This window comes from Panulirus ornatus, chromosome 4 (assembly GCF_036320965.1).
Source record: "Panulirus ornatus isolate Po-2019 chromosome 4, ASM3632096v1, whole genome shotgun sequence".
Lineage (NCBI taxonomy): Eukaryota > Metazoa > Arthropoda > Malacostraca > Decapoda > Palinuridae > Panulirus > Panulirus ornatus.
Window position 1 is genome coordinate 72,687,215 of NC_092227.1, and position 27,067 is coordinate 72,714,281.

Genomic DNA, 27,067 nt, shown 5'->3' on the forward strand with positions numbered 1-27,067 from the left:
ACTTAAACATGCAGTCAAAAATAATTTTCAAAGCTTGACATTACAAGCCCTGTGATTGGGGTAGGGTGTTAGCTTGCTACATATGCCAAGGAACAGGGAAGGCTGCAGAGGAAAAAGCTGGTGTTGTGGAGATATAAGGGTATTGGGATGCAGACTGCGACCTATCCTATGCATAGAAGAGGAAGTAATTGGGAATTACGTTCCAGCAGAGGGGGGTATACAAGCCTCTTTACTCATATTATCATAAGTGTCTCTCTCCATCCAAAATGTTCCATTCTCAGTAGAGAAAGAGCTTTTCACCTGTTCACTGCATGAGCTGACCTATGAGCATAAAGAGTCCAACACTCAAAATTCAAGGCCAGATAAGCATATCTGGCTTTTCCTTAGGGCTAAACCCACCTATCCAAAGACAGGCTTGTGTGTTGTGCATACCACAGGGTACTACTATGAGGCTCCTAACAATCTTATTTGGTTATTCCTGTCGGGTCACAGGCATGTGATTACATACTATCACTCACAGCAGGCTGAACAACAAAAGTCGCTTGCATTCACCAAGTGTTTTTCTCGTGTCAACATGTTTATTACCAGCTACCATACATGAAATTATTATTCAATCTCTATGTTTAGCATTGTTTTTTTGTAATTTTTGCAGCAGTTTAACACTTTCACTGCACTCAGCAACCTTTGTAGTTGGATGCAGTGCATTGTGCCAAGCTACATTTGTGGCTTTAGATCATTTTTTGCCCTCATTTAAATTCCCAGCCAATGTATGACTACTACTTATTCACAGATATTACTAAAAACCTAACAACATAACTAGAAAAAATATGCATCATAGACACCTCTAAATCATCAAAGAAAATTATAGATAAGTTATGTTACAGTAATAGAAATTCAGTAATTTCTCTTGTATAATTGTCATATATTTAAGAAAATAGTTTTTTCATTAATTCATGTGTGAAGAGTAGATGGAGTGAATATTTTAAAGGACTGTTTGATGATATGTGTGGCAGATATGTGATGTTCGGGTAATGGAAGTATACGAAGTAAGTCATAGCACATGGTTTGGTAAAATGAGAAGAGGTGGTGAAAGCCTTGCATAAAATGAAATGTAATAATGTGGCTGGAGTGGAGGGTATTACAGTTGAATTTCTTAAAAAAAGGGGATAACAGTGTTGTTGACTGGTTAAGATTTTTAGTGTACGTATGGATCTTGCTGATGTGACTAAGGACTGACAGAATGCATGTATAGTGCCACTGTATAAAGGCAAGGGGAACAAGGGTAAGTGAATTACAGAGGTATAAACTTGTTGAACGTACATGGCAAGTTGTATAGGAGAGTGGTGATTGAGACTGGTGGTATGCACAGAGTATGAGACTTGGGAGGAACAATGTGGTTTCAGAAGTGGCAGATGATGTATGGATCAAGTCTTTAATTTCAAGAATGAGTGTAAGAAATACTTAGAGAAACAGAAGTAGTTGTATGAGGCAATTAAGGATCTGGAGAATGCATATGGTAGCATTAATGGAAATGCTTTGTGAAAGGAGTTACAAATATGTGGTGTAGGGGGAAACCTATTAAAAACTATTGAGTTTTTATCAAGAGAGTAGGGAATTTGTATGAGTAGGTTGAGAGGAGCGCAAATGGTTCCAGGTGAGGGTGAGTCAGCAACAAGGATGTGTGATTCCACCATGGGTGTTTAATTTGTTTATGGATTGGATGGTGCGATGGATAAATGCATGGGTCTTGCAGAGAGGGACAGGTAAGCAGTTTGTATGGGGTGAGGGATCTGGGAAGTAATTCATCTATTTGCTGATGACACGGCTTTGGGGGCACATTCAAGTGAGAAATTGCAGTTTGGAACAATGTATAAAAGGGGAAAGATGAGAATAAATGTGAATAAAAAGATTATTAGGTTTAGCAGTGCGGAGAGACATGATAGTTGGGATGTGAATTTGAAGGAAGGAAACTTGAAGGAATGGAGTAGCAAATGGAACTGTGGAAATGGAGGCAGGTCATGTGGTGGAAGAGTGGACAAAGGTTTTAAGAGCAATGAAGAATGTGCAGAAAGATAGGTTGCTACCTAGAAGGGCGAAATTGGTATGTTTGAAGGTACAGTAGTCTCACCAATGCTGTTTGGATGTGAGGCATGGGCTATAGATAAGAATGTACATGCTTTAGAAATGAAGTGCTTGGGGACAAAATGTGGTGAAAAGAAGGTTGATTAAGTACTAATACAGTAAGAGAGGGTGGTAAGTAAGAAGATTGTAGTTGAGATGGCTGAAAAGGCAAAAGAGAGGGTGGTAATAAGATTATAGTTGAGAGAGCTAAAGGTGTGGTGAAATGGTTTGGAAATATGGAATGAGTGAGGAGAGAGTGACAAAGAGGATATATGTGAAACATGTGAAGAGGATAGGGAGAAGAGGGGAGAACAAATTGGAGTGAAAAAGATTTTGAGTATTTTGGAAGTTGCGTGAACGTGCAGGAGGAAGAAAGGTGAGCATGGGACAGAGTGAAATGGAGTGATGCAGTATGCAGGGGGTAATGTCTTATCAATGGACTGAACCTGGGCATATGAAGCAGATGGGGAAAACCATGGAAAGGTCTGTGTGTCCTGGTTGTGGAAAGGGGGCTGTGTTCTGGTGCATTACACATGACAGCTAGAGAATGGATGTGAGCTAGTTTTCATCTGTTGTTGGCACTACCTTGCTGATGCAGGGATTCTCTCAAATGCAAAAGAAAGGAAGAAAGTGAATGTGGTGGAAATGAAATATCTAAGGATATGTGGTATGAGGAAGGTTGCTCATGTAAGGAATGACAGTATGAGAGAGATGTGGTAATAAGCACAGTTTGACTGAAAAAACAGACCAGGATGTGCTGAAATTGTTTAATCAGAGGAGATGAAGAAAATCAGACTGACTGAGAGGATTTATGTGTCAGTAATGAAGGGAGCAATGCAAGGGGTAAAAAAAATGGAGATGGAAGAATGGAGCAAAGGAAGGTGAGAGGTATGACTGGGAGAACAACCTGTTATCAACAGGCCAAACAAGAGCATATGATGCGGTTTAGGTAAACTATGGAATAGTCTGTGGAGCATGGTTGTGTGTGGTAGAATCTGGTTTCAGTACATAATGCATGACAGCTGGGGACTGAATGCGTCCTAATAAGGCCGCTGTTTGTTCGTTCCCAATGCTAGAGTGCAAGGTGGAAGAAGCACTAAAATATTGATAAAGAAGGTTTTACAAATGGATAAGTTTTAAAACTGTGAAGTGTCGCTATGAAGCTACTTTGATCCCTAAAAATCCTAGATGAAGACTTTAATGGAGACCTACCCCTTTTCACCATATTTTTTCCCTTGTGATCTAGAATTAATACAGAAGAAAAAACTTTTCCAATAATTAACAATAAGATTCTTTATATTGCTTTGTCATTGAATCTTCTCAACCACTTGGGTGAGTAGTCACAGAGGTGTCATCCCTTTTATGACAAATCAAGTCATTCCATGGAAGAGGTGTCCAAAATCATTGCCAGCCCTCAGGGGAGCATGGAATTTCACACAATATAACTACAGAAAATCCATCTCAGTGGACTCGGAGAATAACAGTACAGGAAGACCAAAGTGTTTTTGCAATTCCTGGACAGAAAATTAGAGGATGACTGATTCTCAATTAAACCCCTACTCAGTGATTATATAAAAGATCAAATCTTACACAAATCTATCAAACCTATCCCTGGTTCAGTAAACATAATAGAATAAAAGTCTCAACCTTTCTGCTCTAAACATCAAAACCAACATCACTCAAAATGATAACTCTAAAGGCTATAATATAAGTCCTATTAGAACACTCTTCATCTTTCAGCATGGACCTACAAGATATTGCTTCGTGAGATCATGCCAAATAGTATCCTTTCAGCAAAAGTCAAACTGAAATGAATCACTTTCTTCATAAAACAATTCTTCCTGGCCAAAGGGATCTCCTCACTCCTGGGAAAAGAATTCCAGCAGTGGTTGATCTAAAGTCCAACTACCAGTACAAATCCTATTTCCTTATATTCAGGCTTAGACTCATACTTCTCAAAAAAGAGCTGTAGTATTTTTAGTCCTTTAGGTAATATGATGGTTGGCATAAATGTAAACTGATCCACCACTTAAACTCCTGAATCCTTTTCATGTTCAATTGTATGGCAGAATCTCTTTTACTAAACACATCATTCACTGTTTATCTGGAGTTATGCCACCAAGTTAGAGATATATGCAAGGTATAAATAAGAACTTCCTGAAATTTCTACCATCTATCTATCTACCTACATCTCCAATGCATATACCCTTCAGGAGCTCCCATCAAGGGGGTGGCCATGGCTAAAGAGATTCCACTTATTCCTGTCCTTACACGCATCCCTATCACACACTATTCCATACATTCTTCCACCATTTCTGTCCCTAAAGTACGTTTCCACACTCTCCACTTCACAGGCAGTTTTCCTCTCACGCCAAATTCTTCAACTGTTCCATCGTATACACTCCTTTTAAATCCTGATCTTGCATTCTCTTCACATTTCCAAAACACCTCAAAGTATTATGTTTCACCCATTCTACCACTCCACAATTCATTCCCTTTGCATTCCTTGCCATACCACTTCCCTCATACACACCTTCATTTCTTTCTTCATTCCGTCTAGTCATACCACATCCTCCTCTCAAAAAGCTCGTCTTCACAACCTGGGTTCTTGATCTGTGATTCATTCCATGTCCATGTTTTGCCTGCATAGGTCAGGCTTGGAGAGACTGCTGTCACTAAAACCTTTCTTCACTTCCAAACGTAAATTTGTTACTCTATTATTCTATTCAGTTAAGCAACCCAATGATTCTTCTGCCCTGTATGACTCTCCCTTATCTCTACTTTCATATCATCAGACTTACTCAAGATAGCTCCCTAAATATTTAAATTTTCTCACCTCTTCCAGTCTTTCACTCCCATATCTATAACAGTTTAATACACTTTCTTCTTTCATTCTATAGGGATTTGCAAAATCTACACTTTTGCCCTGTTTCTTTTCAGACACCATTTCTTTACTGTTACTCATATTTTACCTTCAATTGCCTATGCTTACACACATCACAAAAGACCCCAACTACCTTCTGCAACTCCTCTTCATTCTCGGCAAACAACGCAGTATCACGTGCAAATAAGCTTGTCACTAGCCACCATACCTTACTGCCACACTCCATCTCTGCACCCACTTACCCAAGTTTTACTTTCACCTCTCTTGTCCCCCATCCATATATTTATTAAAAAGCCATGGTGAAGTCACACAGCCCTACCTCACACCCACATATATATTGGAACTTTTGCTCACCTCTCCATCCACTCACATATGCATTTGCTACCTTTAGGAGGCTATCAGACCATCCAGCAGTTGTCCCACCACCCCATATATCCTTAACACATCCCATAAAGCATTCCACTTAACTCTGTCATATGCTTTCTCCAGATCCATAAAAGTTACATACAGTTTCTTACCTTTTCCTAGATACTTTTCCATGGTCATATTCACCAAAAAAAATCTGACCCAGACATCCCCTACCTTTCCTAAAACCCCCTTGCTCCTCACTTATTCTGCAATTAGTTCTTTCCATCACTTCATCAATCAACACTCTTGCATAATCTTTTCCTGGTATATTTAACAGACTTGTACCCCTATAATTGCTACATACATTCTCGGCACCTTTCCCTCCAAATAAAATTGCAATAGTAGCTTTCACCTGAACTTCAGGCACAAGCTTCTGTTTCCACGCTAATTACATATTAAATGCATCCAGTCTATCACAATTTCTCCAACAATTCAGCTGTAATCCTATCCACTCTAGGTGCCTTTCCTACCTTCATCCACATTATTACCATTTTTACTCCCCTTCTTGCTACAGCCTTTGCACTTGTATCCTCTTCCTTACATCCTCCATACCCATGCATGTAATAACTGCTCCTAAATTTATAGATTTTTCAAAATACTCTTATATATCTTCCTTTCACTTCCTTCTTTTGATTCAGGAACTCCCCTTCCTTAATTCTCACATTAACATTTCCACTCTTACATCCACCTCTTTCCTTTTTCACCTTCTTCCAGTATGATTTCTTATTTTCCCTAAAATGTTAACAACTTTATTTTTAAACTCTTGATCTACTCTGTCTTTGCTTTCTCTGTCACCTTCTTAACATTAAGCCTCCACATCTTATATTCTTCCTTCCTCGTTTACTTTTTCTTCTCTTCCACAGCATTTCTAATCTCATCCATCCATCATGCATTTCTCTTTTTATTCTTATATCTCAACAGCCTTATATCCAACTGAAAATTCTACCACCTGTAACTGTCTTTCTCTAAACACATTACAACTCTAACACATGACTGCATTCCTACATTTACTGCAATTCCATCTAAACTTTCGGTCACCCTCCTTTCATACTACCTTGCATTGTTTTTGATTCTTCATCTTCTCTCTTGGCAACACTTTTCCCCCCTCTCGTTTCTTCCTTACACCATACCTCCACTTCTCCCTGATCCTCATCCCACAAGAACTGCAAAATGCTTATTCTCTTAAGAATCCTCTCACAACTTTACTTCAACCTTTCATCCACTGCCACAGTAAATGAAACCCCTTTGCTCTTCTTTTTCATCATTTGTCATCCATGTAACTAATGGATCATCTTGTGCTGAAAAAAGATACTCTACTTACATTTCGATATTAGACTGTTAAAATTCAACTTAATCTTAAGGTCTTGGCCATACATGAGTAAAAAATCCATTATATGAAATGTATGGGTCCAAGATTGTTTAGGATTTTGGAATTTTTGAATTATCAGAATACTGACTATTTGACAGCTCACCCTGTGTGGTCAAGGGCAAAGTTTAACCTAACATTGGGTACAAATGCCTAATGCCTTTGTACCAAGTGTTTAATTATAATTATTTGAAACCTAAACTATCCATGCACAGGATCGTTTTATATTTACCTTTTAGAAATTTTAGAAAATTGATAATACTTCAGTTGCCTGTATTTGGATTTGTCTTTTTGGCAAGCAATACAGCCTTTCCTTCTTCATGGAACCGTAGCAATAATTCAAACATGTAAACAAAGCAGACAACAGGCAGATTACATCTGATCATTGTGATGCCATCTTATGCCAGAAAGATTAAGTAAATCAGATATTAGTTACTGCTATTGGCATCAAATGATTCTTATAGAGTTATACTTCCTTACTAGATATTCCTTGGTCAGGCCTGCTAGGTGAGACCTGCTTTGCCTGGGAAGTTTACTTTCAGTTTTTTTAGCTTTTTGGTTTATGAAATTTTGGATAGAAGATTCTCAACCTGTACCAACACAGTGTATGTTCATTCAACACATTATATGTGTATAATGACAAAACTCATCAATATGCAAGAGATTTAATGTTTATATGTCTTAGCTACAAGAAAATGCTATTCGCATGGAACATTGCAGCACTTATAGTGACAACAATATTGTCATCAAGGCTAGTTGTGAACATCAAAGCTCACAATGTAAGCAAAGTGGGATTCATATACACTACCTCAGGAATCTGTTCTTGTAAGTCAAAGGATATTGGGCTTCCTGGATTTCAGCCTATACCTTCATATCATGATACTAGTGTTCAGACCTTCCAGACACTTAATGCATGAAAATGAGGGGGCTGTAGCTAGACACCTAAAATCATTCAACTACAGCATCATAAGAGTAAGATCAAGAGGAGCACTGCTGCCTTTTTGTGTCCATACACTCAAAGCTTATGCAGTTAACAGGGGAATCCATGCTAAGGAAGGAATTTGGTTTTGAAATTTGTTAAACATTTTCTTCCTGAAAGGGAAGCCTATTGAGCAATTCTCTCCTCATTCCTTACCAAACTTCCCTTTGATTTCTCCTGTCACTCAACCTTTCCTCTTTACTTCCATAAGATGGAGTGAGATTAAATGCCCCTGGATAGGTACAACTGGTAGTTACCAGGGAGAGTTCCAAGGCACTAGTACATGGCACACACAGTAAAGAAGCCTATCCTTGGATAGGAGGTTTAGCTCAGCTGAACGCTAGATGGACTTGTGTGGTTTAACACTGTCAGTCTACCGTACTCATACTCTAGCACCTGGATTGTCTCGCATTTTCCCCAACATTATAGAATCTGTTCAACATTAGAGCATGGGACATCTTGAACTAAGACATGTGAGGTATCCTCGCACTGTGCAGATACTTTCACATTTTAGTGGATACTATGTGGTTTATGAAAATGTGAAGTATCCTCGCACTGTGCAGACACTTTCACATGTTAGTGGATACTATATGGTTTACGAAAGTATGTGAATAGTCTTATAGTCTCCCTTGCAGACCATTACCCTTTTCAATGTGTTGTGCCACTATCATGATGAAAAGACATGTAAATTTTCCTTACACTGTGAAGATACTTTTACATTTTAGTGGATACTATAGTTTATGAAAGTAAGTGAATAGTCTTCCCTTGCAGACCATTAATCTCTTCACTGTGTTGTGCCACTACTATGACTGCAAGTAGAATGATGCACCTGCCATCATCATGAATATGCACCTTCATTTAAATTCACAGGTGGTGTAAGATTCCACATATTACCCATAGATGTAACTAGGAACGAAATAAACTCTAAATTGTCAGAGAAAATTTAACTGCATCATCATTTCAGAGAGCAGTGTGTATGGAGTCACTGTATTAAGCAATTTCTCAGTAAAAGAAACAATTTCTCTTATATTAATCTTTCTATTTTTCTAAATTATCTGAGAAAATTTAACTGCATCATCATTTCAGAAAGCAGTGTGTATGGAGTCACTGTAGTAAACAATTTCATGGTAAAAGAAACAATTTCTCCTATATTATTCTTTCTATTTTTCCATCTTTCTAAGAAAATAAGGTTCCTTTTCCTATATTTATGTGATTGTGATTAATGTCCTCCATGTACATGATAAATACATAAATAATTAGTGAAACTAAAGAAAGGTTGGTGAAACCTTGTTGTGGATAGGGGGCTCTGGTTTTGGTATATTATACATGACAACTAGAGAATGGTTGTGAGTGAATGAGACCATTTCTTCATCTGTTCCTGGCTTTACCTTGCTAGCCTGGGGAATGGCAAACATATGAAAAATATTGCAGAAATACAAAATAATACATATGTAATAAATATGTATGGGATGTGGTAAATCACACCTTGAACAAAAGATAAACATTGTGTAATGTGTATGAATAGAATGTAGAAAAAAAATCATACCTGGAGCGAATTCAAAATAATCATATATAGGGGCCTGCTATATGTCAGTTCAGTGCCCTCCCACAAATATGGAGAAAACTGAAAAATTTTTTATAATATATGACATTGAGATATTCTGTAAGGTGATCTCCTTTTTATGTAGGGGAATTACCCTTTCATATAGAATTTGCAATGAATCAGTCTATGTGTATGTAATAGACATTTGCCCGCACACAGTTTTTCTTAAGTATTAATCAATCAAACAGCTGTTGCTGCATTTGCTTCTGAAAGTCCTGATGGTTCAGTTTTTCTTAGGTATTAATCAATCAAACAGCTGTTGCTGCATTTGCTTTTGAAAGTCCTGATGGTTTAGAATATGGAAGCCAGTTGCTGGTCAGGATCCAGATGTTTTGGCTAGATAGGCATGTAAGTTCATATCTTTCAAGTTCTGTTGAGTTGGAAATAGAAGAATCAAGTAAAGAAATAGCAATAACAGAATGGACTGAAAAGTTATGGCAAAACAGAAGTTTGGATTTAGTAAATTTTAGAGTGTACAAGAAACTATAGTTATTTCAGTACATTTAATCTCTTATTTACCTGTCAGGTTCAACCTCCTGGAAATCTGTGCCTGAGATGTATCCCTGCTCTGTTTCTTCAATATAAAATTTGTATTTTTCTGTCTTTCCCTGTAGCAGCACTGATGAATTAAAGGGTACCATTTCAATGTTGAACAGCATCCTAGGGAAAGATATGCAAATTAGAAAATTTTATTATGTCAAACAGGCAAATCCTATAATAAGCAAGAGATATGGTTATGATCAAGTGATGATTTCAGTCCAGATGTGACAAGAAACTGTACAATCTGTCTTTAGAAAAAAGGAAAACTATTATCAAGCAAAATGGAATGCAAATTATAAAGAAAAATATGGATATGAAAAAAGTACAATTAATAGCCAAAGAAATCTTAGTACGTGGTTTGAGATGGGAAAGTTTGTCAAAGTTAAGCAATGATTCACTGTTATAAAATGGTTTACAGCCAGAATGTTATGCAAGATGAAAGCAAGGTGATGCAATAGTGGTGTACTGCTAAATCATAGTGAAGCAACAGAAGGTACCACAGTAGTTGCATACAGAAGGTAATGTATGTAGCTGAAGTAATTCAAGAGAGAAGTTTGACAGAAAAGTAGTATTTAATGGGAGGATGCTACATGTGAATACAATTAAAACTATGGCTGTAGTTTATAAAAGAGATGAGATGCCACTATGTAATATTAGTTTAAATGGTGAAGAACTGAAAGCTGTGGATGAGGTTATCTGCTGGAGAATAGTAATAGGAGTACAAAGGAAAGCTGAATTTAAGAACTGGGTCATGCAAAAGAAATACTGAAAGTGCACTTTTGTAATCAAAATTACATGGTTTTAGTAAATGAAACAGTTCCAAGGATAGAGTGACCAACAAATATGCATGCCAGAGTCCTTTTTTTTTTTACTCTGAATGGAAGTGACACCAAAACTTGTAAAGGATAGGATAAGCAAAAAATAAGACTGCAAAGGTGTATAACTTACTAAGGTTAGAGTAAGGAAGAAAGACAGTATGAAGAATGAAGGTATGAAGAGGATATTTAATGGGAGAAATTATTAGAGGCACAAGGATAATTGTATGTTAGGATATAATTGTCGTGTAGAACATACAGCAGATGACATGATAGTCAAGGGAGCCTGCAAGATTTTGCCAGAAAGACAGGATTAGTGTGCAGCTCTTGGCACAAGTCTTACTTGATGAATAATACAGATTTTCCATACACATTCAATTACAATCCATTCTGGGTTCATCTGGACTGACTTAAACTACATATCAAGATTTCTTTTTACTCTCACACAGCAGTATTGTTAGCAGAGTCAATTCACGTGTACAAAATATAAAAACTTAAAAGAATATAGATAATTTTCCTTTATGACAAGCTGGTATTTAAAAGTATAAAAAAGTTAGGATATTCCCTCTAAGGCTCAGTCCTCTGCCCTTAATGCTACCTTGCTAATGCAGCAAATGGCGAATATGTATGAAAAAGAAGAAACTGCAGAAGTTGGTGACTGAGTCTGGTAAAGTGTGTGAAAAGAAAACTGAGAGTAAATGTGAATAAGAGCAAGATTATTAGGTTCAGTAGGGTTGAGGGAAGAGTTAATTGGGAGGTGGGTTTGAATGGAGAAACACTGGAAGAAGTGAAGTGTTTTAGATATCTGGGAGTAGACGTGGCAGTGGATGGAACCATGGAAGTTGAAGTGTCATAGGGTGGGGGAGGGGGCGAAGGTTCTGGGAGCATTGAAGAATGAGTGGAAGGCGAGAACATTATCTTGGAGGGCAAAAATGGGTAAGTTTGAAGGAATAGTGGCTCCAACAACGTTATATGATTATGAGGCATGGGCTATAGATAGAGTTGTGTGAAGGAGGTTGGATGTGTTGGAAATGAAATGCTTGAGGACAATATGTGGTGTGAGGTGGTTTAATCGAGTAAGTAATGAAAGGGTAAGAGAAATGTGGATGTAGAGTTGAGTGAAAGTTTCCGTATACATGTTGGTGTGAGGCAGGGCTGTGTAATGTAGCCGTGGCTTTTTAACACACATATGGATGGAGTGATAAGAGAGGTGAAAGCAAAGCTAGGGAAAGGGGGAGGAGAGATGGAGTGTGGTGGTGAGGTAAAGTAGCCTGTGACAAGCCTGTTTGTAGCTGATACCATCTTGTTTGCTGAGAGTGAAGAGGAGTTACAAAAGTTTGTAAGTTTGTTTTATGATGTGTCCAAGTGTAGCAGATGAAGGTAATGTGAAGAGAAGTAAAGTAATGGTGTTTGAAAGGAAACAGAGTGGAAGTATAGATTTTGCAAAACCTTTTTGAGTGAAAAAGTGTAGAGTAGAGGCGTATGCATGGAGATGAAGAGAGGATAAGGGACAGCATGGTCCTCTTGACCCTGACCTATGCAGCTGAAACATGGACATGGAATGAGTTAAAGGGGTCAAGAATCCAGGCAGTGAAAAAGAGCTATTTGATAGGGGGGCATGTTTTATGAAGAGATGGAATGAAGAAAGAAATGAGATGCAGCATGGTAGGGAATGCAAAGGGAATGAATAATAGAGTGGATGAAACATAGTATTTTGAGGTGGCTGGACATGTGGAGAGCATAAGATAATACAATTAAAGGGGTTTGTGTGAGAGGAAGACCATCTGTGATGGGTGGAAATAGAATGGAAAAGTACCAAAGGGAAAGAAATGGTGGAAGAATGAATGGAATGGCATATACAAGGAAGGCATATAAGTACAAGGCTATGTAGAGATTCTTCTGCTGTGCCCACCCCTTGGTGGGAGTTCTTGGAAGGAACGGGCATCAGAGATATAGAGAGATAGATTGATATTATTAAGGAAGTGGCATCTTTCTAGAAAGGCTGGTTTTTATAGCTTTCATCTGTCAGTATCTAATTCAGGATACACTGTATGAAATAATGCTTCTCCAACCTTAATGCCCATGTAAGAGCAAAGTTAGGTCTTTCACGTAGCTAATACATATGTCATTAATCCTAACAACTACATACTGCTGTTTCCTTTTGATATTCAACAGGGATAGCATGTAATCTATGTGCTAAGGTTGACTAATCGATATTCTAGTCAGAACTACAGCAAAGTTACAAAGAAAAAAGGTAGGAAGATACCTCAGCTTTGGAAGTCCAGTACCAGATTTCTCAATATCATCAGGAGTATTGATGTTGACCATCTTAGCAATATTGGAGTCAGCTGTGATCAGAACAACATGTGCCTATTACAGAAACAAAAATTAATAACATAATCTTAAGTTTAATGACCACAACTAAAGTTTAACTGATTTAAGTGTTTTCAGTTTATAGCATGTGTGCCTGCTTCCACACTAAGTAACTGCTTTTTTGTACTGTATGGGGAGGGAGTTTTACACTCTTGGGGTCCTATCTTTTGAAAATTCTTTACTGTCATGCAACTTTTTAAATTTATGTATGCTGTCTACATTAAGTGTAAGGTAGTGAATGTAGCCTTCAACTTTCTTAAATGGCTGAAAAACTGAGGACCAAAGAACATGCTTAATACCTGTAATAAAGGATTCTTTCTGCCGATTTGGCATTCATGCTTGTGAAACAGTCCCTACTTATAATAAGAAATAAAACCAGGAAAAAGTTAGGTATTAAATCATCTGACTTTTAATCACCCACTGAAAAAGTGCTGTGGGAAATTAAGAAATCTTATCTTTGATACCATTTGCAATGCATCCATTTTGTGATCTGCCACTCAATGCCTAATTTTACAATATCTTTAAAAATGCATTTCCCATTTCCCTTACTTATTTCTTATTCCTGTTTCCTTATATCTAAATACACATGATATGGAGGTGTCTAAATGTGTGTATAAGTAACCAAGAAAAGAAAAGAGGAGAGATAGGTAGTATGTTTAAGGAAAGAAACCTGGATGTTCAGTCTCTGAGTGAAGCAAAACTCAGTCATGGGTAAAGGTGAAGAATGGTTTGGAAATGTCTTGGAAGTAAAGTCAGGGGTTGGTGAAAGGACAAGAGCTATGGAAGGAGTAGCAATACTCATGAAGCAGGAAGTACATTCTAGATTGATATGGGTAAAACTGAAAGGGGTTGGCATGAGATGGATGATGATTTATGCTTATGAACCTGGCCATGAGAAGAAAGAGCACGATAGGCAAGTGCTTTGCAAGCAGCCGAGTGAGTGTGTTAGCAATTTCAACGTAAGCCAGATATTAATGATGAGTGATTTAAATGCGAAAGAGAGTAATGTGGCAGTTGTGGGTACAATTGGAAGGCATGGGGTATTCAGTTTTATGAATGGAAATGGTGAAGATCTTGTGAAGTTGTGTAATGAAAAAGGAATGGTGACTGGGAATAACTGGTTTAAAAAGAAGGATATACACAAGTAAGCACATGTGAGTGGGAGAGATGGTCAGTGGGCATTATTGGATTATATACTGATAGATAGGCATGTAAAAGAGAGACTTTCAGATGAAAATGTGCTAAGAGGGGCAACTGGTGGGATGTCTGTTCACTATCTTGTTGAGGCAAAGATGTAGATTTGTAGTGGTTTAAGAAAAAGAAGAAAATTTTTTGATCAGAGTAAGTGAACGTGGAAAAGAGATTCATGGGAAGAAATACCAGGAGAGATTGAGTGAAGAATGGCAAAAGATAAGAGTCAGTGAAGCAAGAGGAGTGAGTGAGAAATGGGAGGTATCTAGGGAAGCAGTGCTGATGTGCGCTGGAGATGCACATAGCATGCAAAAGGTGGGTGGTTGGCAGATTAGAAAGGGAAGTGAGTGGTGGGATGAAGAATCAAAGATGCTAATGAATGAGAAAAGAGAGACATTTGGGCAGCATGTACTGGGAAGAAGTGCAAATGATTGGGGGATGTATAAAAAGAAAGTGGCAGGAGGTCAAGAGGAAGGTGCACGGGTTGAGAAAGAGGGCAAAATGAGAATAGGGGAAGTGAGTATCATTTAACTTCAGATAGGGTAAGATGATATTTTGGAAGGAGGTAACCAATGTACGAAAGACAAGAGAACAAATGGGATCATTGGTGAAGGGGACAAAAGAGGAAGTGATAACAAGTAGTGATGAAGCAAGGAACTGGAGTGAGTATTTTGAAGGCCTGTTAAATGTGCTTTGAGATAGAGTAGTATGTGTAATGTGTTTGGGTTGGGATGGTATGCAAAGTGAAAGAGTCATAGGCAGTGGTTTGGTGAAGAAGGAGAAGGTGGTGAAAACCTCGCATAAGATGAAATGTGGAAAGGCGGCTGGAGTGGATGGTCTTGCAATTGAATTTATTAAGAAGGGGGATGACTTTGTTTCTGTTGTTAAGGATTTTCAGTGTATGTATGGATCACTGTGAGGTGCCTGAGGATTGGCAGAATGCATGTATAGTGCCACTGTATAAAGGTAAGGGGGATATAGGTGAGAGTTCACACTTCAGAGGTATAAGTTTGTTGAGCTTATGTATTAAGTCATATGAAAGGGTATTGATTGAGAGGTGAAGGCATATACAGAGCATCATATCAGAGAGAGCAGTGTAGTTTCAGAAGTGATAGGAGATGTGTGGATCAGATGTTTTCTTTAAAAAATGTGAATGAGAAATACTTAGAAAAACATATGGATTTGTAGATTTGTAAGTTGTATTTATGATATGGAGAAAGCAGCATATGATACAGTTCATGGATGTTCTCTGTGGAAGGTCTTAAGAATATATGGTGTTGTAGGAAAGCTGCTAAAAGCCGTGAGAAGATTTTATCAAAGGTGTAGGGCATGTGTATGAGCAGGAAGAGAGGAGAGTGAATGGTTCCAAGTGAAGGTTGTTTTGCAGCACAGGTGTGTGATGTCACTATGGTTGTTCAATTTTTTATGGATGGGGTGGTGAGGGAGGTAAATGTGACAGTCTTGGAAAGAGGGTCAAGTATGCAGTGAGTGTAGGATGAGAGGGACTAGTAACGTAAGTGAATCAATTGTCTTTTTATGATGGTGTAGCACTGGCAGCAGATTCAAAAAAGAAACTGCAAAAGGTGGTGCTTGAGTATTGTATTTCATTTTCTAAAATAGGAAACTGAAGGAGGAGCCAGGCAGGGAGTGCTTATCCTCCTTGAAGGCTCCAAAAAAAGCTTCATTTCATCCTTACCTCATACAGTCTTCGCATTTACAGGTGCATATAAACATACCCAGGCATACTTCACAATCCCAATCTTTCCTTTCACCCAAACTATTCTTGATCCATTCCATCCATGCTCTGTAACACTCTCCCACACTCTTGGTGATAGCAGAATTGCACATCCTTCTTTTCCTCTTCCCTGATAATTTTAATTTATTTTTGTCCATACTACACCTCCTTCCATGCCCTCTCATAATTTGCATTCATTCCCATTTTCACTCCTCACACTATGCCCAAGGATATGAGTTTCCCCAATCCCTAGCACATCCATGTTAATACTTTTAAACTTCTCCACAAGCTTCCTCCTTTTACTCTCACCAGTCATCCCCACAACTGCTCCTCTCTTTTAATCCTTGGCATAACTGACAGACTCCAGTGCTGCTTCTAGCTTTTGTGCCTCACCCTTGACAGGTCGCTGGCAGAGGGCAACTCCAGTGCAGTGCTTCCAGAGGCAATGAGGCTCCAAAATTGTTAGAAGACTAAAATGTGGCAGCACACCTCTGGTGTTTGTCTAGATTTAAAAGTATAGCCCTGATGTAGTTGGGCAGCTCCTTCCCATTTAGTCCTACCTTTAAGGGGTATAATAACAAGGTCACCACAAGAGGGCAGGGTGAAACATGGGTACTCTAGTAAAACTAGAGTATCCAGTGAAGTACTGAAAATTAATAACTTTTCCCAATTTTGAGCTTCTTTTTTACTTTTCACAGTAGCAGCACCTCATTGGTTATGATACTACCGATGCACAGTGCTAAAAATTTTCCCAACAGGCCCTAAAGTGAAATAACTGTCCATTACAGGGATGGGATGTATTCAGGAAAGCAGTGATAGCTTATGCAAAAGATGCATCTAGCATGAGAAAGGTGGGAGGTGGGTAGATTAGAAAAGGTAGTGAGTGGTGGGATGAAGTAAGATTGTTAGTGAAAGATAAGAGAGAGAGGTGTTTGAATGATTTTTGCAGGGAAGTAGTTCAAACGACTGGGAGATGTATAAAAGAAAGTGGCAGTAGGTCAAGAGAAAGGTGCACTATTTTTGTTAATCAAGATGCTGTCTTCTTTTCCAGCAAATACTTGACGTAATCCTAGGGTGAGAGAGTATCACTGAATTTTAGGGAAGATAAAAAGATCTTTTAGAAGGAGGTAAATAAAGTGCATAAGACAACAGATCAAATGGGAACATCAGTGAAAGGGGCAAATGGGGAGGTAATAACAAGTAGTGATGAAGTGAGAAGGAGATGGAGTGAGCATGTTGAAGGTTTGTTTAATGTGTTGGATGATAGAGTGGCAGATATAGGGTGTTTTGGCCAGGTTGGTGTGTGAAGTGAGAGGGTCAGGGAGAATGGTTTGGTAAAAAGAGGAGAGGTAGTGAAAGCTTTGCGGAAGGTGAAAGCTAGCAAGGCATTGGGTTTGTATGGTACTGCAGTGGAATTTATTTAAAAAAAGGAGGTGACTGTGTTGTTTTTTGGTTGGTAAGGATATTCAATTTACGTATGTATCATGGTGAAGTGCCTGAAGACTGGCAGAAGGCATGCATAGTGCCACTGTACAAAGGCAAAGAGGATAAAGGTGTGTGTTCAAATTACATAGGCATAAGTTTGTTGAGTATTCCTGGGAAATTATATGTGAGGGTATTGATTGAGAGGGTTAAGGTATGTACAGAGCATCAGATTGGGGAAGAGCTGTGTGGTTTCAGAAGTGGTAGAGGATGTGTGGATCAGGTGTTTTCTTTGAAGAATATATATGAGAAATACTTAGAAAAACAGATGGATTTGTATGTAGCATTTATGGATTTGGAGCAGGCATATGATAGGGTTGACGGAGCAGGCATATGATAGGGTTGATAGAGATGCTTTGTGGAAGGTTTTAAGAGTATTTAGTGTGGGAGGTAAGTTGCTAGAAGCAGAGAAAAGTTTTTTTCAAGGACATAAGGCATGTGTATGAGTAGGAAGAGAGGAAAGTGATTGGTTCCCAGTGAATGTCGGTTTGTGGCAGGGGTGTGTGATGTCTCCATGGTTGTTTAATTTGTTTACAAATGGGGTGGTTAGGGAGATGAATGCAAGAGTTTTGGAGAGGAGCAAGTATGCAGTCTGTTTGGGATGAGAGGGTTTGGGAAGTGAGTCAGTTGTTCACTGATGATACAATGCTGGTGGGTGTTTCGGGTGAGAAACTGCAGAAGCTGGTGACTGAGTTTGGTAAAGTTTGTGAAAGAAGTTGGAAGCAAGTGTGAATAAGAACAAGGTTTTTAGGCTCAGTAGGGTTGAGGGACAAGTTAATTGGGAGGTAAGTTTGAATGGAGAAAAACTGGAGGAAGTGAAGTGTTTTAGATATTTGGAAGTGGACTTAGCAGCAGATGGAATCATGGAAGCAGAAGAGGGTCACAGGGTGGGGGAGGGGCAAAGGTTTTGAGAGTGTTAAAGAATGTGTGGAAGGTGAGAATGTTATCTTGGACAGCAAAAATGGGTATGTTGAAGGAATAATGGTTCCAACAATGTTATATGGTTGCTCTGGTTGTGCGGAGGAGGGAAGATGTGTTGGAAATAAAATGTTCGAGGACAAAATGTGGTGTGTGGTGGTTTGATTAAGTAATGAAAGGGTAAGAGAAATGTATGGTAATAAAAAGAGCGTGGTTGAGAGAGCAGAAGAGGGTGTGTTGGTTTGGAGAGAATGAGTGAGGAAAGATTGACAAAGAGGATATATGTGTCAGAGATGAAGGAGAAGCAGGAGACCAAGTTGGAAGTGGAAGGATGGAGTGAAAAAGATTTTGAGCGATCAGGGCCTGAACATACAGGAGGGTGAAAGGCATGCAAGGAATAGGGTGAATTGGAACGATGTGGTATACTGGGTTCGACGTGCTGTCAGTAGATTGAACCAGGGCATGTGAAGTGTCTGGGGTAAGCCATGGAAAGGTCTGTGGGGCCTGGATGTGGTTTCCTTGCATTACACACGACAGCTAGAGACTGAGTGTGAACGAATGTGGCCTTTTTTGTCTTTTCCTGGCATTACCTTGCTGGAGGGGGGTGGGGAATGCTATTTCATGAGTGGCAGGGTGGTGACAGGAATGGATGAAGGCAGCAATTACGACTACGTACATGTGTATATATGTATATGTCTGTGTATGTATATGTATGTATACATTGAAATGTATATGTGTGTATATGTACGTGTATGGGCGCTTATGTATATACATGTGTATGTGGGTGGGTTGGGCCATGCCTCATCTGTTTCCTTGTGCTACCTCAATGCTGCAGGAGATGGCAATTAAGTATGAGAAATAAAAAAAAAATGATATACAGGGATGGGATCACACTTAGTGCGCTGCAGGTTCAGTCCTAGAGCCAGTGTTCTTCGTGATCTATGTACATAGTTTGCCAGACAATTCATAGCTCAGTATGTTTTTGGATGATTCCATGGTCATGAGGGCAGTAAGAATGATGTGAATTGCTTTGAAAAATAAAATTGATTTGATAAATGGTCAATGAAATTCCATGTGAGTAAATGCAGATCAGTGAGGATGGAGCTCAGTGAAAGAAGGCCTCAGTATAAATATTATCAAGTGACAGTTAACCCAACCTGTCACCAGAGCTTCATCTGTAAAGGAGACAGACTGTCTGCTGACAAATATTGGAAGTACAATGAAAGCTTGTGTATAAGAAATGTTTAGCAAATTATTCCCAGCATGAATTAAGCCAAAACTAGACTATGCTTCTGAAGTTTATTTACTGTACTTCAAAAAGCTTGAGGAACTAACAGAGTTGACCCAGGGAAGGCAACAAAGATGACAACAGAATCAAGAAAGCTAAGCTACAATGTAAGATTAGAGGCCATAAATTTGCTCAACGTGGCAAAAGAGAATAGTAAGGAGTGATTTGATCACAGTCTTCTAGTCTCTAAACTAGTTTGACGATGTTCTAGGGAACAGATCTAAAGATGCAACGACAGAGCTGCCAGAGGCCATAACAAGAAACTAAGCAAGAAACTTCCTGAAAAAGATGAGTACTTTTACAGTATAAGATTAGTGGATGAAAAGAATAAGGCAGGTGTTAAAATTGTAAATTCTCACAGAATACTTTCTAAAGAATTATAAAATAGTTGAGAAAATTCAAGTGATTAGGCCCAAGTGTAGAACTCCCTTGCTGTACAGTACAAATAAGTCTTACAGGGCACAAGCTGATCTTATCTAAATTGCAAATGTGGATTATAAAAGCAACTACTACAGATGTGAGGCCACCTTGCTGTTGTCAGGTAACAAGAGGTGCCATCAGGTGACACTACAGTCTGACTTGATGATTATGGCCTAAAATTGAGAGGCACAGAAAATGCAACTGAATCAAAATATACCTTGAAAAGTACTTCCAAGGTAAAAACACACAAACAAACAAATTCACATGATGAAGGTGCTTAGATACATAAAAGGAGGACACAAGGAATAAGAGGTCCACCTCTTGTAAATGCATCCAAAAGACATGGGTTCTTCACACACAATATTATATTGAGGAAACAAACAAATCAATTGTTTCCTGAATATAAAAGTATGCACTGATAAAAGGATTCTTAGTCTGTTTGAGGAAATGGTCTTGCAAGTCATAGATGAAGAAGAAAGATGCAAGTGATGAGGACACAAGCCACAGGCTGCCTCTATGGTAGGCAGAGAGTAGGGAGTAAATTGGCTCTTGTTTGTTCGTGTACATCATAGCATCATAGCTTTGTATTCATGATATCAGCTTTGTTTTAGGTGAGACAGTGGCAAGTGGTTTGTGCATGGGAATCCTGCCCTTAGGGTCAGATGGTGGGTTTACCCATTTATGAAATATTAATCCATTAACCACAAAAGAAACTGGGTCTTTCATATAACCAATGTTTACTGACTGATTCCTGTGAAGAATAAAGTAATAGCTAAACATATTCTTACCGTTTCCTCTGATACATTTATTGTGGACCGATCTATTCTGTTAACATTGCCACAAGGAGTCTCAAAATTCAAAGTCACGTCCAGGTCTTCACTTGTATTATTCATTTCAATACTCTTGAACACCTAAAAGGAAATGAGAGCACAAATGACATATACCATTACATTAAATTATGTCAAATATGATGAGAGATATTGACAAACATGTAGAGAAATGTGGAAAAGAACAGTAATACACAATTTCAATAATGGTGCCAACTCTATGCTGCACTGTTTACTGCTCCATTCCATTGGAGATGGAAGGATGGAGTGATCACAATCTGAACATGCAGGAGAGTGAAAGATGTGCATGTGATAGAGAGAATTGGAATGATGAGGTATACAGGGGTTGATGTGCTGTCAGTGGACTGAAGCAGGGCATGCTCAGCAAATAAAGGAAACCATAGAAAGGTCTGTGGGGCCTGGTTGTGGATAGGGGGCTGTGGTTTTGATGCATTGCACATGACAGCTAGAGAATGGTTGTGAGAGATTGCAGTCTATCTTCATCTGTTCCTGGCACTACCTCTAATGCAAGCGATGGCAATCTAGTATGAAAATATATATCAACTCATGCCATTATAAGGAAACCATAGAAAGGTCTGTGGGGCCTGGTTGTGGATTGGGGGCTGTGGTTTTGATGCATTGCACATGACAGCTAGAGAATGACTGTGAGAGATTGCAGTCTATCTTCATCTGTTCCTGGCACTACCTCTAATGCAAGCGATGTCAATCTAGTATGAAAATATATATCAACTCATGCCATTATAAGGAAACCATAGAAAGGTCTGTGGGGCCTGGTTGTGGATAGGGGGCTGTGGTTTTGATGCATTGCATATGACAGCTAGAGAATGGTTGTGAGAGACTGCAGTCTATCTTCATCTGTTCCTGGCACTACCTCTAATGCAAGCGATGGCAATCTAGTATGAAAATATATATCACCTCATGCCATTATACTGTCAATCTCTCCTGGTATTTCTTCACACACATCTCTCTTCCAGACTCAGATTTTCACTACTGTCTTCTCACATGTAGTGTTTCTTCTGTTTTGAAAATGTCTAAAAATCTTCAACCTCACCTCCACAAGGTAATGATCTGACATCCCATCAGCTGGCCCTCTCAGTATATTCACATTCAAAAGTCTTTCTTTAACACTCCTATCAATTAGCAGACACACCAATAATGCCCACGTACCATCCTTCCTGCTCACACACATATACTTGTTTCTCTCTCTCTCTCTCTGTTTTCCTGCGGGGTGGGTTAGCAAAAGCAATGGATGAAGGCAAGCAAGTATGAATATATACATTATGTATGTATGTCTACATATGCTTATGTATGTATATGGTGATGTGTATATTTATGTGCATATGTGGGCATTTATATTATTATTATTATTATTATTAATTTGCTTTGTCGCTGTCTCCCGCATTAGTGAGGTAGTGCAAGGAAACAGATGAAAGAATGGCCCAACCCAGCCACATACACATGTATATACATACATACACGTCCACACACACATATATACATACCTATACATCTCAACGTATACATATATATACACACACAGAAACATACATATATACACGTACATAATTCATGCCTTTATTCATTCCCATTGCCACCCTGCCACGCATGAAATACCAAACCCCTCCCCCCTCATGTGCGTGAGTTAGCACTAGGAAAAGACAACAAAGGCCACATCTGTTCACACTCAGTCTCTAGCTGTCATGTAATAATGCACCGAAACCACAGCTCCCTTTCCACATCCAGTCCCTACAGAACTTTCCATGGTTTACCCCAGAGGCTTCACATGCCCTGGTTCAGTCCATTGACAGCACGTCGACCCCAGTATACCACATCGTTCCAATTCACTCTATTCCTTGCCCACCTTTCACCCTCCTGCATGTTCAGGCCCTGATCACTCAAAATCTTTGTCACTCCATCTTTCCACCTCCAATTTGGTCTCCCACTTCTCCTCATTCCTTCCACCACTGACATATATATCCTCTTTGTCAATCTTTCCTCACTCATTCTCTCCATGTGACCAAACCATTTCAAAACACCCTCTTCTGCTCTCTCAACCACACTCTTTTTATTACCACACATCTCTCTTACCCTATTATTACTTAATCGATCAAACCACCTCATACCACATATTGTCTTCAAACATCTCACTTCCAACACGTCCACCCTCCTCCGCACAACTCTATCTAGAGCCCACCCTTTGCAACCATATAACACTGTTGGAACCACTATTCCTTCAAACATACCCATTTTTGCTTTCCAAGATAATGTTCTCGACTTCCACACATTCTTCAACACTCCCAGAACTTTCGCCCCCTCCCCCACCATATGATTCACTTCCGCTTCCATGGTTCCATCTGCTGCCAAATCCACTCCCAGATATCTAAAACACTTCACTTCCTCCAGTTTTTCTCCATTGAAACTTACCTCCCACTTGACTTGTCCCTCAACCCTACTGTACCTAAAAACCTTGCTCTTATTCACAATTACTCTCAGCTTTCTTCTTTAACACACTTTTCCAAACTCAGTCACCAGCTTCTGCAGTTTCTCACATGAATCAGCCACCAGCGCTGTATCATCAGCGAACAACAACTGACTTACTTCTCAAGCTCTCTCATCCACAACAGACTGCATACTTGCCCCTCTTTCCAAAATTCTTTCATTCACCTCCCTAACAACCCCATCCATAAACAAATTAAACAACCATGGAGACATCACACATCCCTGCCGCAAACCTACATTCACTGAGAACCAATCACTTTCCTCTCTTCCTATACGTACACATGCCTTACATCCTCAATAAAAACTTTTTACTGCTTCTAACAACTTGGCTCCCACACCATATATTCTTAATACCTTCCACAGAGCATCTCTATCAACTCTATCATATGCATTCTCCAGATCCATAAATGCTACAGACAAATCCATTTGCTATTCTAAGTATTTTTCACATACATTCTTCGAAGCAAACACCTGATCCACACATCCTCTATCACTTCTGAAACCACACTGCTCTTCCCCAATCTGATGCTCTGTACATGCCTTCACCCTCTCAATCAATACCCTCCCATATAATTTCCCAGGAATACTCAACAAACTTATACCTCTGTAATTTGAGCACTAACTTTTATCCCCTTTGCCTTTGCACAATGGCACTATGCAAGCATAGTATATGTCTGTGTATATATATATGTATACATTGAGATGTATAGGTGTGTATATGTGCGTGTGTGGATGCAATACTATCCAAAGCATTGCTGGCTTTCATCTTCCACAAAGCTTTCACTGCCTCTTCTCTGTTTACCAAATCATTCTCCCTAACACTCTCACTTCGCACACCACCTCAACCAAAAACGCCCTATATCTGCCACTCTATCATCAAACATATTCAACAAACCTTCAAATACTCCATCTCCCTCTCACCTCACCACTACTTGTTATTTCCTACCCATTTGCCCCATTCACCAATGTTCCCATTTGTTCTCTTGTCTTACATACTTTATTTACATCCTTCCAAAACATCTTTCTATTCTCCCTAGAATTTAATGGTACTCTCACCCCAACTCTCATTTGCCTTCTTTTTCACCTCTTGCACCTTTCTCTTGACCTCTTGCCTCTTTCCTTTATACATCTCCCAGTCATTTGCACTATTTACCTGCAAAAATCGTCCAAATGCCTCTCTCTTCTCTTTCAGTAACAATCTTTCTTCTTCATCCACCACTCATTACCCTTTCTAATCTGCCCATCTCCCACACGTCTCATGTCACACGCATCTTTTGCTCAAGCCATCACTGCGTCCCTAAATACATCCCATTCCTCCCCCACTCTCCTTATGCAGTTTGCTCTCACGTTTTTTCATTCTGCTCTCAATCTCTCCTGGTACTTCCTCACACAAGTCTCCTTTTAAAGCTCACTTACTCTCACCACTCTCTTCACCCCAACATTCTCTCTTCTTTTCTGAAAACCTCTACATATCTTCACCTTCGCCTCCACAAGATAATGATCAGACATCACACCAGTTGCCCCTTTCAGCACATTAACATCCAAAAGTCTCTCTTTCACTTGCCTATCAATTAACACGTAATCCAATAATGCTCTCTGGCCATCTCTCCTACTTACATGCGTATACTTATGTATATCTTTATTTCTAAACCAGGTATTCCCAATCACCAGTCCTTTTTCAGCACACAAATCTACAAGCTCTTCATTTCCATTTACAACACTGAACACCCCATGTACACCAATTATACCCTCAACTGCCACATTACTCACCTTTGCATTCAAATCACCCATCACTATAACCTGGTCTCATGCATCAAAGCTGGTAAAACACCCACTCAGCTGCCCCCAAAACACTTGCCTCTCATGATCTTTCTTCTCATGATCAGGTGCACAGGCACCAATAATCACCCATCTCTCTCCATCCACTTTCAGTTTTACCCATATCAATCTAGAGTTTACTTTCTTACACTCTATCACATACTCCCACAACTCCTGACTTTACTCCCAAAACATTCCTAAACCACTCTTCCCATTTACCCTTGAGCTTTGTTTCACTCAGAGCCAAAACATTCAGGTTCCTTTCCTCAAACATACTACCTATTTCTCCTTTTTTCTCATCTTGGTTACATCCATGCACATCTAGACACCCAAATCTGAGCCTATGAGGAGGATGAGCACTCCCCGTATGACTCCTTCTGTTTCCCCTTTAGGAAAGTTAAGATATAAGGAGGGAAGGGTTTCTAGCCCCCCACTCCCGTCCCCTTTAGTCGCCTTCTACGGCACGCAGGGAATGCGTGGGAAGTATTCTTTCTCCCCTATATATACATCCTCGGGATATATAAAGAGGAGAGATAGGTGGTATGTTTAAGGAAAGGAATCTGGATGTTTTGGCTCTGAGTGAAACAGAGCTCAAGGGTAAAGGGGAAGAGTGGTTTGGGAATGTCTTGGCAGCGGGGAAGAGTGGTTTGGGAATGTCTTGGGAGTAAAATCAAGGGTTGGTGAGAGGACAAGAGCAAAGGAAGGAATAGCACTACTCCTGAAAGAGGAGTTGTGGGAGTATGTGATAGAGTGTAAGAAAGTAAAGTCTAGTTTGATATGGGTAAAACTAAAAGTAGATGGAGAAAGATGGTTGATCATTGGTGCCTATGCACCTGGGCATGAGAAGAAAGATCATGAGAGGCAAGTGTTTTGGGAGCAGCTGAGTGAGTGTGTTAGCAGTTTTGATGCAAGAGACTGTTTTATAATGATGGGTGATTTGAATGCAAAGGTCATTAAAGTGGCAGTTGAGGGAATAATTGGTGTACATGGGGTGTTCAGTGTTGTAAATGGAAATGAAGAACTTGTAGATTTGTGTGCTGAAAAAGGACTGGTTATTGGGTATACCTGGTTTAAAAAGAGAGATATAGATAAGTATACATATGTAAGTAGGAGAGATGGCCAAAGAGCGTTATTGGATAACGTGTTAATTGATCGGTGCATGAAAGAGAGACTTTTGGATGTTAATGTGCTGAGAGGTGTAACTGGAGGGATGTCTGACCATTATTTTATGGAGGCGAAGGTCAAGATTTGTAGGGGTTTTCAGAAAAGAAGAGAGAATGTTGGGGTGAAGAGGGTGGTGAGAGTAAGTGAGCTTGGAAAGGAGACTTGTGTGAGGAAGTACCAGGAGAGACTGAGTGCAGAATGGAAAAAGATGAGAGCAAAGGATGTAAGGGGAGCAGGGGAGGAATGGGATGTATTTAGGGAAGCAGTGATGGCTTGCGCAAAAGATGCTTGTGGCAAGAGAAGCGTGGGAGGTGGGCAGATTAGAAAGGGTAGTGAGTGGTGGGATGAAAAGTAAAATTATTAGTGAAAGAGAAGAGAGAGGCATTTGGACGATTTTTGCAGGGAAATAGTGCAAATGATTGGGAGATGTATAAAAGAAAGAGGCAAGAGGTCAGGAGAAAGGTGCAAGAGGTGAAAAAGAGGACAAATGAAAGTTGAGAGGAGAGAGTATCATTAAATTTTAGGGAGAATAAAAAGATGTTTTGGAAGGAGTTAAATAGTGTGTAAGACAAGAGAACAAATGGGAATATTGGTGAAGGGGGCTAATGGGGAGGT

At 39.4% G+C, this 27,067-nt stretch overlaps 1 protein-coding gene and 1 long non-coding RNA gene across 9 annotated transcripts in view; one reads left to right on the top strand and one right to left on the bottom strand.

The window, feature by feature from the left end:
* The window catches only part of LOC139767381 (uncharacterized), a 332,929-nt gene that overhangs the window by 37,348 nt on the left and 268,514 nt on the right, over nt 1-27,067 (top strand). The gene's annotated exons all lie outside the window — the stretch shown is intronic.
* The window catches only part of LOC139767314 (solute carrier family 15 member 1), a 141,309-nt gene that overhangs the window by 12,500 nt on the left and 101,742 nt on the right, over nt 1-27,067 (bottom strand). For all 8 annotated transcript variants that reach the window (XM_071696613.1, XM_071696631.1, XM_071696620.1 and 5 more), the window contains 3 exons: nt 20,912-21,034; nt 12,983-13,086; nt 9,881-10,021 (listed from right to left, as the gene is read on the bottom strand). In XM_071696613.1, the coding sequence (XP_071552714.1) occupies nt 9,881-10,021; nt 12,983-13,086; nt 20,912-21,034 (368 nt within the window). The remainder of the gene's footprint in view (nt 1-9,880; nt 10,022-12,982; nt 13,087-20,911; nt 21,035-27,067) is intronic.